Source organism: Ovis aries, chromosome 1 (genome assembly GCF_016772045.2).
Source record: "Ovis aries strain OAR_USU_Benz2616 breed Rambouillet chromosome 1, ARS-UI_Ramb_v3.0, whole genome shotgun sequence".
In the NCBI taxonomy this organism is placed as follows: domain Eukaryota; kingdom Metazoa; phylum Chordata; class Mammalia; order Artiodactyla; family Bovidae; genus Ovis; species Ovis aries.
The window spans coordinates 38,785,129-38,802,347 of NC_056054.1; the positions used below are offsets into that span (position 1 = coordinate 38,785,129).

The 17,219-nt window shown below is 38.2% G+C and overlaps 1 protein-coding gene across 3 annotated transcripts in view; it reads left to right on the forward strand.

Annotated features, from left to right (window-relative positions):
• Positions 1-272: 272 nt before the first annotated feature.
• Positions 273-17,219, forward strand: part of ALG6 (ALG6 alpha-1,3-glucosyltransferase) — an 80,102-nt gene continuing 63,155 nt past the window's right edge. For all 3 annotated transcript variants that reach the window (XM_042249120.2, XM_042249121.2, XM_012166271.5), the window contains exons 1-2: positions 273-308; positions 2,917-3,193. In XM_042249120.2, the coding sequence (XP_042105054.1) occupies positions 3,112-3,193 (82 nt within the window). In that variant the 5' untranslated portion in view covers positions 273-308; positions 2,917-3,111. The remainder of the gene's footprint in view (positions 309-2,916; positions 3,194-17,219) is intronic.

Consider the following 17,219-nt stretch of genomic DNA (forward strand, 5'->3'; position numbering starts at 1 on the left):
CTTGGCCACGATCCCAGGAAAGAAGAGCAAGGGGCTTTCCACCTGCCCCAAGCCTCACCCGGACACCAGGCCTCTCGGATTCCAGCAGCTCGTGCTTTGCCTCCGAAGCCCGCCTTCTCCACTCCGCGCTTTTTCCCCGCCCCTCCCCACACGCTCGACGGGCTCGCGCCCGCTCCGGGCACGCGGACGGTGCGCGAGTACGCGGACGCGGAAGGAAGGCCGGCAGGGCTCTCCGCCGCGGGGGCGAGCGCGCAGGCGCCGTCCTGGAACCTGCTGCGGCGCGAATCCCTTCGTTCGAGAGCGGTGGGGTAAGAGGCCAGGTCCCTGGAATTCTGGGGCGCTTGGAGGGAGGGGGGAGGGCCTGGGGCTTGGCTGTCTGGCTCCCGGCTCCGCTCTGCTCTAGGGAAGCTAAGCCTCCTCAGTCCCGCCCGCAGGCTCGATTGGGGGCCGGGTCGGGGATGCGGTGATCATGGGGCTACCTTGGACTGGAAAGCTTGGCACCCTTGTTCCTGCGGTCCTGGGGGTCCGGCCCTCCGGAGAAAGGGGCAAGCACACCAAGAAGGGGCTCTTTGGCGAGATGTGCCGCCTTGGGATAGCACGCTCCCTGGCTGTGCTGTTCATCTGGGGGAGTGACCTTTTCGGACCGAAAGGAACAAGTTTGACCCTGGGACGTGGACGACAGACATTTTTTCTGCCGAGACGCACCCTCTGGGTAAAGTGGGACAGAAGAATTCTCTGCTGCCCGCGAGAATGGGTTAGGAAGCTACTGTACTTTGTTGTACAGAAAGGAAAAACAGTAAAATAAAACAAAAAACAAAAACAACCCTTTTTATTGTTCAAGGAGAACAGATCGGTTAAGAATCTCATATGATAATATCTTTAACCACAAAGGACTCAGTACAATTAGGTACCTTCCTTCTTCACCCGAAGATCTCCATTCAGCAAATACTTTGAGTTACCTGCTCTGTGCCAGCCTTGTTCTATGAGCAGGGAACTGGGCAGCGTCTAAGATTGGAGGATCCCTGCTTGCTTGGAGCTTATATTCTAGTTGACAAATAAATGTTATTTCCTTTGTAACTTTTATTATAACATGTAAAAAGAAAATACTGTCCACAAATCATAAATTGTAACTAACTGATTTATCATTAAGTAAACACATCTTTTAACAACTGCTTAAATCAGGAAGCAACATGTGGGATCTAGTTTCCTAACCAGGGATCGAACCTGGGTCACTTGCATCTGGAGTGCAGAGTCTTAGCCACTGGACCTCCAGGGAAGTCCTTGTTTGAGCCTTTTAAAGAGTAACTCCTTTCTTAAGAAGAAGCTCATTTAATTTTTGGACAACTCTAGTTGTTAGAAAAGTTTTCCTAACATTTAATCTAACACTGGTCATCAGGGTCATCTGGGTCCATCCAGAGCTGATCTGTTATCTGTTGCCTCCCTTTCAGTACTCAAGCAGTTTTTTTTTTTTTTTTTTTGACGTTTAAGTGCAGAACTTTGAATTTATTATCCCTGTAATGATTTCTGGAGTTAGATTTGGCCCATCATAGATGTTGTCTAAATCTTTTTGGATATGATCCTTTCATCTGTCATCAGTTCTGCCGTTGTGCTCTTAACAAACTTGATCAGGGAGGTCCCTGGTGGCCTAATGGTTAGGATTTCGTGCTTTCATTGCCATTGCCCTGGTTCAGTCCCTGGTTGGGGAACTGAGATCCCACAAGACCTTTGGTGAGGCCAGAAAGCAAACAAACAAAAACCTTGATCAGCATATTATTAGTTAAGCATTGTTATTCTTTATTTAAAGTTCATTATGATTATTAAGGGTCATTGATTGTCCTACTTTTGTTATTTAAATATGATCATCTGGAACTGTGGATAATTCATTTAACTTGGTTGTATTACTGATTAAAATTTCCACAATGGAATATCAGTTAAGTTATGGATTTTTAAATCCAGGACTTAGCATTTGTAAAATCAATTTTAAACTTGATATCTCTGCAGAAAATAGAGTGTTATGTTGCAATTCTGGAATATATAGTGCAACACGTTAAAAGAGGCTTTTTGAGTTAGACTAGAAAAGGATTTGAAAAGTCTATAATGGCCCATAAACTGTGTCAAACCTGGAATCAGCGTAAGAAACTGATTTATTTTAATTTTTCTTCCTCCCTTGCCTCTGGTAGAATATCTTGTGATCAATGAAATGATCAAAGGTGGATGCAGTAAGAGGGAGGAAAGAAAAGGGAATTTGTATAAATAAAATTTGTATAATACATTCACATAGCCTTATTAAATGCTTCGAGTCATTCTAACTTATTGAAATGCTAGACTTATTAATTCTAGAGTTGTTCCTTGCTATTTTTAAGTAAGAAAAATACTTTTTTGACCTATAGGTTAAATGTGCCAATTTTCCCCTAAAATTTAGCACTGCATAGCTTGTGGGTTTTTAGTTCACTGACCAGGGATTGAACCTGTACCCTTGGCAATGAAAGCATGGAGCCCTCACCACTAGTCCATGAGGGAATTCCCTGAATTAATTAATTGATTAATCTTTTGAGTATGAAACTGTTTAATTTTCCAATCTAGCAAGTCCTAGTTTCTCTAAATTTCCTTTATTTTATTTTTGGCCTCACCGATTGGCCCATGGAATCTTAGTTCCCCAAGGACCAGGGATCAATCTCAAATTCCCTGCATTGGGAGCATGGACTCTTAACGACTGCACCACCAGGGAAGTCCTGGAGAGCTAACATTTTGAGGTTCATTTCCTGACTGGAGGACTAGGGAATAAGGAACTTAAAATTGTCCGCTTTCCTTGACTGTCCCCTTCCCTCATTTCTCCATCTTTCTCTTTGGTTTAATGTTTGTTGTTTGGGCACTGTGCTCAGCTAAATCTTGGTATCTTTTTTGTTTTCCCTGCAGGCTACTTCTTCCTAGAGTTTAAAATCAATATTTAACTGGAAACGAAGCATCAATTAAAATCCTCTCCAAATCGTAATTCCAAATAATTGATAATATTTCTCTGATCAAGAAAAGAAGTGATTGACTGCATGTTAAAAGTATTCCTGTATTAGTATTCCTGTATTTTTTTCCTCTTCCTGAATTTGAAGAAAAAATATGGAGAAATGGTACTTGATGACAGCTGCAGTCTTACTAGGACTAATAGTACGGTGGACAGTTTCTCTCAATTCTTACTCAGGTAATATATTTTTCATTTGATAGGTGAATTTTTTTTGAATCTTTCTTTTTGTCTGTTTTTTGAGTTTTTTTGTTTTTGGTAATAGTTTATAGTTTTCTGACTGAGACAGAGAAGAATTTCAGGTTTTATTAGTATAGTCAAGAAAAGGCGCTTAAACATCTAATGCTAATAAATAGAATTTGTATAAGAGCTAAATAGAAGCACAGGCTTTGTAATATGAGAAAAGAAAGATGTATTCTAACTGGGAAGATGACAAATTAAGAAACAGTTATCTCTTAGCTGTTGAAGAGAGAAATGAGCTAGTACTTCAAAGGAGGAGTGGAATCAAAGCAGGCTTTTTTGTTTGTTTAGGGTAGAGAAGGCTTGTGTATGCATGCTAAGTTGCTTCACTTGTGTCCGACTCTGCGATGCTATAGACTGTAGCCTGCCAGGCTCCTCTGTCCACTGGATTCTCCAGACAAAGATACTGGAATAGGTTGCCATGTCCTCCTCCAGGGTATCTTCCCGACCCAGGGATCAAACCTGAGTCTGTTATGTCTCCTGCATTGGCAGGCAGGTTCTTTACCACTAAAGCCACCTGGAAAGCCCAGGGTAGAGAAGGCATATTACTACCTTGAAATGAAGAGAGCAGTGGAGAATAAGGTTGGGAATGATGTGAGAGAAATGGAGTGGGGGTGGGATTGATGGAGTCTGGTCCTGGAGATTGGGGGTGGGATTAAATTTAACCTTGTGAATATTTATTTAATACCTCTCCTATTCCAGGCACTATGCTAAGGGCTAGAAATTTAAGGTGACTATCTAATACTTAAAGGGGTCTCCATTTTAGTAGATAAGTAGTCACAATTAGTTCAGTTCAGTTCAGTCGCTCAGTTGTGTCTGACTCTTTGCGACCCCATAGTGGACTGCAGCATACCAGGCCTCCCTGTCCATCACCAACTCCCGGAGTTTACTCAAACTCATGTCCATTGAGTCGGTGATACCATCCACACCATCTCATCCTCTGTCGTCCCCTTCTCCTCCTGCCTTCAATCTTTTGCAGCATCAGGGTCTTTTCCAAAGAGTCAGTTCTTCACATCAGGTGGCCAAAGTATTGGAGTTTCAGCTTTAGCATCAGTCCTTCCAATGAATATTCAGGACTGATCTCCTTTAGGATGGACTGGTTGGATCTCCTTGCAGTCCAAGGGACTCTCAAGAGTCTTCTCCAACACCACAGTTCAAAAGCATCAATTCTTTGGCACTCAGCTTTCTTTATAGTCCAATTCTCACATCCATACATGACTACTGGAAAAACCATAGCCTTGACTAGACGGACCTTTGTTGGCAAAGTAATGTCTCTGCTTTTTAATATGCTGCCTAGGTTGGTCATAACTTTTCTTTCAAGGAGCAAGCATCTTTTAATTTCATGGCTGCAGTTACCACCTGCAGTGATTTTGGAGCCCCCCAAAATAAATTCTGTCACTGTTTCCACTGTTTCCCCATCTATTTGCCATGAAGTGATGGGACTGGATGCCATGATCTTCGTTTTCTGAATGTTGAACTTTAAGCCAACTTTTTCACTCTCCTCTTTCACTTTGATCAAGAAGCTCTTTAGTTCTTCTTTGCTTTCTGCCATACGGGTAGTGTCATCTGAATATCTGAGGTTATTGATATTTCTCCCAGCAATCTTGATTCCAGCTTGTGCTTCATCCATCCCAGCATTTCTCATGATGTACTCTGCATATAAGTTAAATAAGCAAGGTGACAATATACAGCCTTGACATACTCCTTTTCCTATTTGGAACCAGTCTGTTGTTTCATGTCCAGTTCTAACTGTTGCCTCCTGACCTGCATACAGGTTTCTCAAGAGGCAGGCCAGGTGGTCTGGTATTCCCATATTTTTGAGAATTTTCCACAGTTTGTTGTGATCCACACAGTCAAAGGCTTTGGCATAGTCAATAAAGCAGAAGTAGATATTTTTCTGGAATTCTTTTGCTTTTTCGATGATCCATCGGATGTTGGCAATTTGATCTCTGGTTCCTCTGCCTTTTCTAAAACCAGCTTGACCATTTGGAAGTTCACGGTTCACGTATTGTTGAAGCTTGGCTTGGAGAATTTTGAGTCACAATACAGTGTGATAATTAAATGTTGAAGTGTGAGTTTCAATGTTAACATAGAAAACCATCACGATGCATTGCAGAAAACTTTTAACAGGATGGCGTTTGAATTCAAGGTTTGAAAGATAAGTTGGCATTTGCTACGCAAATAAAATGGGGAACGTATTCTAGACAGTAGAACATGTGCAGAGATATGGTAGGTGGCATGAGAGCATGGTTGTAAGTATTTGGTATTAGATAGCATAAAAAAAAGGAAAGAAAGGATAGGGAGGCATGGCTGGAGATTTGGCTGTGTAGTTAGCTGTGTTTTAGAAAAACAACTTGTTTTTTACTATTTTATTATTATCATGAAAAATGATTGTAGGAAGAAAGTTGGATGTAAAGAGACAAATGAGACAACCGTAATAATAGAGGTAGAGTTGCTGTTTTATAAGTATTTACCAAATGCTAGACATTGAGTACCTTCCTTAATATCATAACCACTGAAGATAGGTATTATTTCTAGTTTACAAATGGAAAATGAGACAACTGATAAATGACAACTGTAACTTAAATATATTTTATTCCATAGTCAGTGCTTTGACCCTGCTCTATGGGAGCTTAGTTCCCTAATGCCAGGGATTGAACCTGAGCCACAGCAGTGAAACTGCCAAGTCTTAATCACTGGACCATCAGGGAATTCCTCATATATGTCTTATATGTCTTTTAAAAAAATCAGATTGTTAAAGTCCTATGAAAAACTCTGTTTGGATTTTAATTGGAGTTATATACTATACCATTGATTAATTTGGATAATTGGCAATCATTAGCATAGTAAGGCTTCTGATTCATTAAGATGGTATGTTTCTCCATTTATTTAAATCTTTAATGTTTTTCAACAAAATTTTACAGTTTTCTGCATGAAAGTTTTACCCATCTTTTCTTAGGTGTTTTGCTAGATAGCCTATATATTTTTTCCCTCCCCATTGTTGATGGTATCTTTTAAAAAATTGCTTATCTAAATGCCTGGTTGATTTGTTAATATTTGGCAACCTTCCAAAAATGATAATTTATCTGGAGTATGTTTTGAAGTGAAGTGAAAGTTGCTTAATCATGTCTGACTCTTTGTGACCCCATGGACTATACAGTCCCTGGAATTCTCTAAGCCAGAATACTGGAGTGGGTAGCCTTTTCCTTCTTCAGGGGATCATCCTAACCCAGGGATCGAACCCAGGACTCCCACATTGCAAGTGGATTCTTTACTAGCTGAGCCACAAGGGAAGCCCATGTTTTGAAACTTCTGTGTGAAAAAAAGTGATCTGTGAATTAGAGTATTATTTCCTCTTTTTTACTCCCTATCCTTTTTCTTTCTTTTTTCTTGTCGTCTTAATTCTAGTAGTTTATTACAGTGTTCAAGTAATGATTCAGGCATCTTTGTCTTGTTCTTAATTTTAACGTGTGCTTTTAATTTATCATTGAGTATGATTTTGTTCTTTCTAGCATTGAACCAACCTTGCATTCCTGGCATAACTCTATTTGTGATATAGTACCTTTTTTAAAAAGTATATTGCAGATTGGCTTACTAATTATTTATGATTTTATCAGCCATGCTCACAAATAAAATTGGCTTGCAGTTTTACTTTTTGAAATTCCTTTGTCAAATTTATCAAGGATGTGCTAGCCACAGAAAATGAATTAGGGTGTATACCCTTTTCCCCTACAACCTGGAATAGTATTCAGAATTGAAATTGTTTGGGATTCATTTATCATTTTTTTGGCTGTGCCATATGGCTTTTAGGATCCTAGTTTCCTGACCAGGGATTGAACCTGTGCCCCCTTGCAGTGGAAGTGCAGTCCTGTGGAAACACCAGGGAAGTCCCATGGAATTGTCTGTAGTTTAAATGCTTGGCTAGAACTTGCTAACAAAACGATTTGGGTCTAAAATTTTCTTTGTGGGAAAATATTCAGTGATTTAAATTCCTTATTTGGGCTTTCTTTTTCTTCTTGATTTATTTTATAATTTATATTTTTCTAAGAATTTTCCCATTTCAACTGAGTTTTAAAATGTGTTGTGAAAGTCGCTCAGTTGTGTCTGACTCTTTGCGACCCCACGGACTATACAGTCCATGGAATTCTCTTGGCCAGAATACTGGAGTGGATAGCCTTTCCCTTTTCCTGGAGATCTTCCCAATCCAGGGATTGAACCCAGGTCTCATGCATTGCAGATGATTCTTCTCACCAGCTGAGCCATGAGGGAAGCCCACAAATACTGGAGTGGGTAGCGTGTTCCTTCTCCAGGGGATCTTCCCGAACTAGGAATCGAACTGGGGTCTCCTGCATTGCAGGCAGATTCTTTGCCAACTGAGCTATCAGGGAAGCCTGAAAATGTGTTGTTCAGTTCAGTTCAGTTCAGTCGCTCAGTCGTGTCTGACTCTTTGCGACCCCATGAACCGCAGCACACCAGGCCTCCCTGTCCATCACCAATTCCCGGAGTCTACCCAAACCCATGTCCATTGTGTCGGTGATGCCATCCAACCATCTCATCCTGTCGTCCCCTTCTCCTGCCCTCAATCTTTCCCAGCATCAGGGTCCTTTCAAACGAGTCAGCTCTCCACATCAGGTGGCCAAAGTATTGGAATTTCAGCTTCAACATCAGTCCCTCCAATGAACACCCAGGACTGATCTCCTTTAGGATAGGCTGGTTGGATCTCCTTGCAGTCCAAGGGATTCTCAGGAGTCTTCTCCAACACCCACAGTTCAAAAGCATTAATTCTTTTGAAAGAAGCGCTCAGCTTCCTTTATGGTCCAACTCTCACATCCATACATGACCACTGGAAAAACCATAGCCTTGACTAGACGGAGAGGGATAAATTGGGAGACTGGGGTTGACATATACACTCTACTATATATGAAAGAGAGAACTATTGAGGACCTACTGTATAGCTTAGGGAACTCTATTCAATACTCTGTAATAACCTACATGGAAAAAGAATCTAAAAAAGAGTGGAGATATATATGTATATGTATAACTGACTCACTCTGCTATGCAACAGAAAGTAACACAACATGGTAAATCAACCATACTCCAATAAAAATTCAAATAAATAAAATGAATTGACGTAAATTATCATGTTTTCTTACTTTTTATATCCTTGCTGTATAACTAGTTATGGTTCCTTTTTCATTTCAGATATGGTTTATGTTGATTCATTTTAAAAAATCAGCCTTACTAGACATTTATTGATTTTATTAGTGTTTTCAAAAAATTTATTTGAGCTTTTCTTATCCTCTTAGTATGCTTGGCTTTATTCTTGCATTAGCTGTTCAGCACATGCTTTAGCTTGTTAAGTTTCAGTCATTGCTTTCTAATTAAGTCATTTAGGCTATATACATTTTCTTTCAAGTACCACCCTACAGGTAATATTTTCTACTTTCTATTGTGATTTTGCTTTGACTCATGAATAATTTGAAAGTATATTTAAAAATTTTTTAATATTTAGGCTTTAACAATGATCTCTTTGATATTTTAAATTTAATTGTATAGTAGAAAATAACAACAGAGAGTTTTTATGAATGAGACTAATTCTTTGAAATGTGTTGAAACATGGGCTAGTATGTGATCAATTTTTTAAATGTTGTGTGTGTGCTTAATATGTATATATTCTCCAGTTCAATAATCTGCACATACCCATTTCAGTTCAGTTCAGTTCAGTCGCTCAGTTGTGTCCGGCTCTTTGCGATCCCATGAATTGCAGCACGCCAGGCCTCCCTGTCCATCACCATCTCCCGGAGTTCACTCAGACTCACGTCCATCGAGTCAGTGATGCCATCCAGCCATCTCATCCTCGGTTGTCCCCTTCTCCTCCTGCCCCCAATCCCTCCCAGCATCAGAGTCTTTTCCAATGAGTCAACTCTTCGTATGAGGTGGCCAAAGTACTGGAGTTTCAGCTTTAGCATCATTCCTGCCAAAGAAATCCCAGGGCTGATCTCCTTCAGAATGGACTGGTTGGATCTCCTTGCAGTCCAAGGGACTCTCAAGAGTCTTCTCCAACATCACAGTTCAAAAGCATCAATTCTTTGGCACCCATTTACTCAATGTCAATTGTTCTGATGAAGTTTTTTTATATTCTTACTGATTCTTGCCAAATTGATCTACCAGTTATTGAGAGTGGCAGTTTCTTTTTGAGGTTTTGTCAATTTCCTTGAATATTTTGAATCTGTATAATTAGGTGATTTAGAATTTTTTTCCTTGTGAGTTGAATTTTATGACATGACTGTCATGTCCTTGTTTATTTACAGTAATGCTTTTGTCCTAAAGTCTGTTTTCTCTAAAATTTAATGTTGCTTTACTAGTTTTCTTTAACTTATTTTTTGCTTGATCTTTTTCTATTCTTTTACCCTCTACCTTTGAATCCCTTGGGCTTCCCTGGTGGTTCAGATGGTAAAGAATCTGCCTGCAACGCAGGTTAACCAGGTTCAATCCCTGGGTCAGGAAGATTCCCTGGAGAAGGAAATAGCAACCCACTCTAGGATTCTTGCCTGGAGAATTCCATGGACAGAGGAGCCTGGCGGGCTGTAGTCCATGGGGTCACGCAGACTCGGACACGACTGAGCGACTAACACTTTCACTTCCATTCAGAGATTGATTGCAAATCATCTAAACTAAGTAAGTCTAAAAGTTTACTTTCTTTGTCTTCCCTGGTGGCTCAGATGGTAAAGCGTCTGCCTGCAATGCGGGAGACCTGGGTTCGATCGCTGGGTTGGGAAGATCTGGAGAAGGAAATGGCATCCCACTCCAGTACTCTTGCCTGGAGAATCCCACGGACGGAGGAGCCTGGTAGGCTACAGTCCATGGGGTCACAAAGAGTTGGACACAACTGAGCGATTTCACTTTTCTGAATCCCTGTGATTCACATCTGTCTAACCAATTCCCCTCCCTAATTCCATTTTGTCTCTCTTCCTGACTTGGAGGCTGTACTTCATTTTGTCCTTTCAGGACATACTCGATATTTTTCATATACATATTTAGCTTAAGAAAATCCATAATGCCATCTTGAACAATGCTAGGGCCTTAACTATAGTTACAAATCTTTACTTCCTGCCTCAAATTAAAATGGTATTATTGCCTAAGATTTTCTTTCTTTCATGATTTTAGGTTTGTCACTGTTTTTTATATAATTAATATTTCCTGAGGTTTACCCTTATTTTCTTTCTTTGTCTGTCTTACATAGTACGTCTTTCTTTGAGAGCCTTTTCTTTCTTCCTGACGTACATCTTTGGAAGAGTTTTTTTGAGAGTCTGTTGTTGGCAAACTCCATTTTTGACTGAAAATACCTTTATTTTCCTCTTTGTTGTGACATATTTATGGGTATTGAATTCGGTATTGACAGTTATTTTCTCTTAATATCAACATTTCAAAAATCTTTCATTCTTTTCTAGTGTCTGTTGCTGATGTTCAGACATCAGCTGTCATTTTAATTGTATTTCCTTGGTAGATGATATGTCTTTTCTCTCTTGCTGCAGTTGCACTGTGGTATATCTACAGGTGAATATTAAAAAATTTATCCTCTTAGGATTTTTGATTTCTGTCTCTAGGGAGTTGTACCTTCTGTTTCTTTAGAAAATGCTTAGCCAATGTCCCTTTTCATTCTTTTTCTTTCTTGTTAGAAGTATGTTATATCTTTGTTCTTTTAATCATTCAACAGATATGAGTTGGACACTCACTTTGTGCCAAGTGTAGGTGGTATAGCAGAGAATAATTTTATTGTCTCTTCAAATACTTCTCTCTCATTTCTAATCTCCTTGTGCAAAGTCTTATTAGATACATGTTGGGTCTTTTCACTCTTTCTTCTACTTTAGAATTGCTTTTATTTTGCATCTTACAGTTTCTTCACACTGCTTTCTTTATAATCATCTTATCTAGCTCCCTGTTCATTACTTTTCTAACTGTTTGATCTGCTTTTTTGGTTGTCTGTTGAGTTTTCAGATTTCAGCTATTATGTTTTTAATTTCTACAACTTCTACTTGTTTCCTATTTGGATCTTCTTGATCTTTCTGATCATCTCTTGTTCTTCAGCATACTCTCAGTGTGTTCTGTTTTGTCTTTAAATAGACTAACTATGCTTATTTTATATTACCTATCAGAAAATTCTGATATCTGCCATCTCATTTCATAGTTTGTTTCTGATGACTCTTGCTCATAGTATTTTGTTTCTTCATGAGGTTAGTGATTTTTTTGAATTGTGAGCTCATATTACCTAGTACTTATATCTTGTGGAAATTCTTTGAGGCCTGAGTTTACTGTGTATTTTTTCATAGAGGGTTTGTGTTGCCTCCTGCCAGGTACCTGGGCACTTTTCAGTTCAGTTCAGTCGCTCAGTTGTGTGCGACTCTTTGCTACCCCATGAATCACAGCACACCAGGCCTCCCTGTCGATCACGAACTCCCAGAGTTCACTCAGACTCACATCCATTAGCAAAAGTCAAACCAGATTCTCATCTCAAGATTTCTTTGGCATATACTTTACCTGAATTCAGGTCCCGAACAGGGTGAGTGTCGGCATATGGTTAGGAATTTTGGGGAGACTTCTTTTTTCATGTACTACTAGGAGGCAACCTACAGATAAATATTATCTTCACCATCTCGTCAAAGGTTTATTCTAGTAGAGATTTTTCTGACACTGAATTCCTGTCTGTTCAAGTACAACGCTTTACCTCCTTACTCATGGCATTGAGCTGGTCAGTACCTTGGGTAGTGGCCACTTAAAGATGTTTGGATACCCTCAGGACAAATGCTTACTCTTCTGGGTCTATCCTTTTTGTTTGTTTGTTTCTGGACTCTAAAGAATTCTATTATTTTGCTGCTAATTCAGCCATACATTAAAATTGTATATGTATAACATATAAAATAAATAATTAAAAAATATGTACTTTTCCTGTACTGGAGGTGTTTTTCTGACTTTCTGTGTCTGCCATGTTGCAGGAAACTAGTTTCATCGGCATTTTTTAAAGATCCACAGGTTATTTTGATGTTTACAAAAGGTTGATACAGATGATGGTTGAAGCCACAGAGTTGGGAGTGTCTGTATTGCAAGAGGAAAACAGATTTAACCACTGAGAAAACAGATTTAACCATGGAGAAGGGGAAATGATTAAAGGTGACTGAGAAGAAACAATGTAGGATTAGAGCCTAGAGAAGTTACTATCCTGGAAGCCAGGAAATCAGGGAATTTTGAAAAATAAGGACTAGCTAACTGTCAAATTCTAGACATGTCAAATAGAATGAAAATTTAAAATAGACAGAGGATCACTAGGAGGCCATTGTGAACCTCCTAATTATCAGACCATAAATGACTAAGTGGGAATTAATAAGTAGACTTAGCAACTTTTAGGAACTTTGTTAGTGAATGGAAGGAGAGAGTTACTTGGTAGCTGAAATGGGTTATGGAGGGCTAAGGAAAAACCCAATTAAAAGTTGTCTTTGGAAATATGTGAGACAAATATCATGTGATATCATATATACGTGGAATCAAAATGAACTTATTTAAAAACTCACAGACTCTCAGATACAGAAAACAAACAGAGTTACCAAAGGGGAAAGGGTGGGCGGGATACTCAGAAGGTTGGGAATAACATATATATACTACTATATATAAAATAGATAATCAGCACAGGAAACTATATTCAATATCTTGAATAATCTATAAGGAAAAAAAGAATCTGAAAAAGTAGGTATATATGTATGTGTAACTGAATCTCTTTGTTGGACACCTGAAACTAATACAACATTGTCAATCAACTAGACTTCAAAAAAAGTTACACCTTACTCTCAAACTGTCTTCTAAGAAAGTCAGCAGGGCAAGAGTACTTTTGGATTACTCTGTAAGAAGATTATTGTTCCTGTACATGGAAATATTTGTAGCATCTTTTGTAGGTGGTTGTTGCATTTTAAAAAAAATCATTTTTCAGATGAGAAAAATAGAAATGCCAAAATGGTTATTCTGTCAGACTTCCCAACTCTGTCGTAAAGAGTGTTAACAACATTCGCACGGGACAAACTTCTGTATCTTAGGAGATTGGGAGGATTACTTAAAGAGTGTAACGTCTGTGATTCTGTTGAGATTTTTTTCCCCTCTATAATGGAAATACGGTTTTGATCATAGTTTGTTTTTAACATGCTTATTTTAATTTGCTTTTCATTTTGCTTAAGATCGTAATTAGGAGACACTGGAGTGAGGAAGCTCAGGTGAGCTTGCCTAGTATGAGTCCGTTATTTCCTTGGAGATGCACATACTGTATGTCTCTCTCCGCTTACCCATTGTTATTTGTAATGCTTCTTCTTACTCACTGGGAACATATAAAAGGGGAATTATTAGGGAAAATTTTAGCCATATTCTCTTCTCTTAAAATGTTTAAAATTTCAATGTAAAGGCAATTAGTACATATTGTTATCAAAGAAACTACTTGTTTTTTAAATTCTGACATAATTCTGAACAATTCAGCAATTAATAAAATGAACATTTAAGTGGTGCTTAAGCTCATTTTCCTAAGAATGAGACAAAATTGGAGCTTTGTAAATGTACATTAATATGTTTTCTTTATGTAATTCTGAATTTCATGTAAATGAATTTGTAGAATTAATCACAGTAGAAGGAATCCTTTTGCCCTTCCCAAGTGAAGCTCCCTTAGGTGCAGTTGGGTTGTCCTTCTGGGTTGCTTTAAGGGCACTTTAGCAGTTTTAAAAACTTAAGTACTAATTTCATAGCCAGTGTCAGCTGAATTTATTGAAGTAGGTCAGACTCTGGATAGAAACTTGTTTCTCAACCCTAAAGAGAGTCATTATCCATTCTTCTATTTGTTAGAGAATGGTAATAAATTCCTCCACATTGACCACAAGTCTAGAGCAATTTCAGAAAATCTGGATAGTTGGGTTTTTTCAGGTATAGGAAATTACTTAAGATTCTCTATGACTTTTATTATCCCAGTGGACCAAAAAACAAAGAAAAGCAGACAATAAAAATCAATTCCTATCTTCCTATAGACAGTAGCTGTATGCTTAAAAAGAGAAACATACCCACCAGCATACATACGTACATCTATAAAATGCACATGCAAGGATGCAGTTAATTCATTGGGGAATTATTTTCCTTTTTAAAGGAAATTGTAGGTTAATTTCCCATTCAGTTAACTCCCTTGTTCAGTTAACGGAGCAAGTTTTAATTGAAAGTATATACTGTATGTCTCACAATATGTTTCCTTTGAACTCTAGAAAAATCACATTCTGTGTCCATTGGAACTAAAATTCTCATTTGGGTCGCTATTAGAAAATAGTATAATCATGTGACAAAATATATGATACTGAAAACATAAGTATCATGAGAAGTCAATTTTTTTTCCTTTTTAAAAACCTGCTTTACTTACCTATTTTGATTTCTGCTTTTTTTATATGCTGTTTGTTAAACAGAAGGAGATACTGCTCTGAGATATTGTGGTGACAGGTTTTCAATTCACTGAACAATTGATACACTTCGTTTGGTGTTTATTTTTTGTAATGTCTCTTGTCTTCTATTTCTTATTCAACTCATGACTCTATATGTATTCAAATCATTTCTTCTCTGACAAGGACTCAGGCACTGAGATTAAACGCCTGTGAGTTTGAATGTTACTGTGTCTTACTGACTGTATGATGGTGCACAAGTTATTTTAAACTTTCAGAGTTTTAGTCTCCTCATCAGTAAAATGCTGATAAAATCATAGGTTGAGGATCAAATGAATTATATCTAAAGTTCTTGGCACTTTATTTTGCTCTTAAGTACTTAGAAATGTTTTCACTACTGAAGTTGCTAATAATTCTTTTTCCGTAATCATACTGAGAATCCCTCGCCTCATGTAAGGAAAATAAGTATTTCACTACTTGTTTGAATAATAAAATAATAATATAGAGGTTTGATAAGTAATGCTTAAAATATATTGTTGTTGTTCAGTCACTAAGTCATGTCCAACTCTGCGACCCCATGGACTGCAGCGCACCAGGCTTCCCTGTCCTTCACTCTCTCCTGGAGCTTGCTCAAATTCATGTCTATTGAGTTAGTGATGCTATCTAACCATATTATATATCTACATAAGTATGATGTCTATAGTTTGCCCTTCTGAGAAGTCAATAATTAATGATCAGTGTGCTTTTAATTTATGCAGGAAGGTTTTGTGGCAAATTTGGCAGTTGAGATGGTTCTTAAACATTGGATATGAGTTGATACAAGAGTTATATGAATAGGGAGAGGGAATAAGCAGCATGAATGGAGGCTTGAAATTTCAAAATGTCAGATAGTAACGTAAAGATGTTTTGAGGCAGGAACCAATGTATGGGCATTGTGTTAAAGTAGCCTTGGCATAATTAATTGGTCTGTCACAAACTGCTTAGTGCTGCACATTTAGTAAGTGGAAAATCAGAGACTCAAAATTTCAAATCTTTTTAAACTTAAAATCCTTGTTATATCATATTGATAATATTGACATCCTTGCTACATCATCATTCAGAGAATCTGCTAGGTGCAATTACATCCCGAGAAAGCAAAAATGAACAAGACATTGTACTTTCCAAGAGAGAGACAGGGGTAGGTTTTTGTGTGTGTATCCATGTGTCGGTACTGTGGGCAATTCTTTGTGGCAGTCACTCACTGTGTATACTCTTTGGAGATGTTAATCTGCTTTCCCCATGATTATAGGGAGTATCTCCTTGGTGGAGATGCTAGCATTTAAGGAATAGTGGCATAATACGGCTGTTAAAATGCAAAAAATCTACTTAATGTTGTGTTTCAAAGCTAGAGAACATCTGGGTTAGAGTAAAAAGTGATAATATGTCATTCACCAGTGTGGTACACCTTCCCAATGGATTAATGAATATATGACTACATGTGATTTTTTTTACTTGCTGATTGAGAAACCTGTGTCTGTACTGTACCTATTTGGGCTTTCTCATAAAATTTTGTAATCAACTGCTAGCTAAATAGTGGTTTGTTTACTACTAAGTGGAATTACCTTTATGTCATGTAAAATGATTTGAGGTTAACAACCTAGTTGTTGAGGCAACAACTTAACCAAGTTGTGAGGCAATACACAGTAGGAGCTAGGAACATGAATTACAGAGCCGGTCTGCCTGGGTTCCAGTCCAGACTCTGCTACTCATTACCTCGGTGACCCTTGTTTCCAGTTTGCCAGCTATAAACTGGGGATGATAATAATCCCTACTTTACTGTTGTATTTGGCGTGTAGCAGATACTGTCTATTGTTAGCTATTAAAGATCCATTATCCCTTATTTGCAATTTAGAAGTAAACTATAAACTGGCAGTTTTTAATTCATTTGACATCAAACCCTGACCTAATCAATGTCTTTGGTTTTTGGTTCTATACTTGTCCTTAGATTTATAGTTAGTTTGTAAAATATTGACATATGTTATTACAATTGTTTTATGATACTTATTGGACAGTATAGTTTACAGTGTTTCTCATGAAATAAAAATAAACTTGGATATCTTGTGATTAGTATTGTCAACTAGTTAATTAAAAACTAAGTAAAGGATTTTCCTCATGGTCTAGTGGTCAAGACTGGGTGCTTCTAGCGCATAGGGTGTGGGTTCCATCCCTGGTCAGAGAACTAAGATCCCACATGCTGCACGGCATGGCCCCCCCCCCCCCAAAATTAAAAGAAACCTAATTAGTGTTAATATTTATTGAATGTTTATGTGTACTAGGCACTACACAGAGCATTTTATGTTCATTATCTTTATTCCAACAATCCTTTAGGTGTGATAGTATTGATTCTGTTTTTAATGTGCTGAGGCTTAGAGAGCTAAGGTCATTTGCTCAGGGTCACAGTGTCACTCAGTGTGCTAGCAGGGCTAGAATTCAGACCTCATCTCTGACTTTTGAAGTCACTTCTGTGTCCTTTTCTTCCA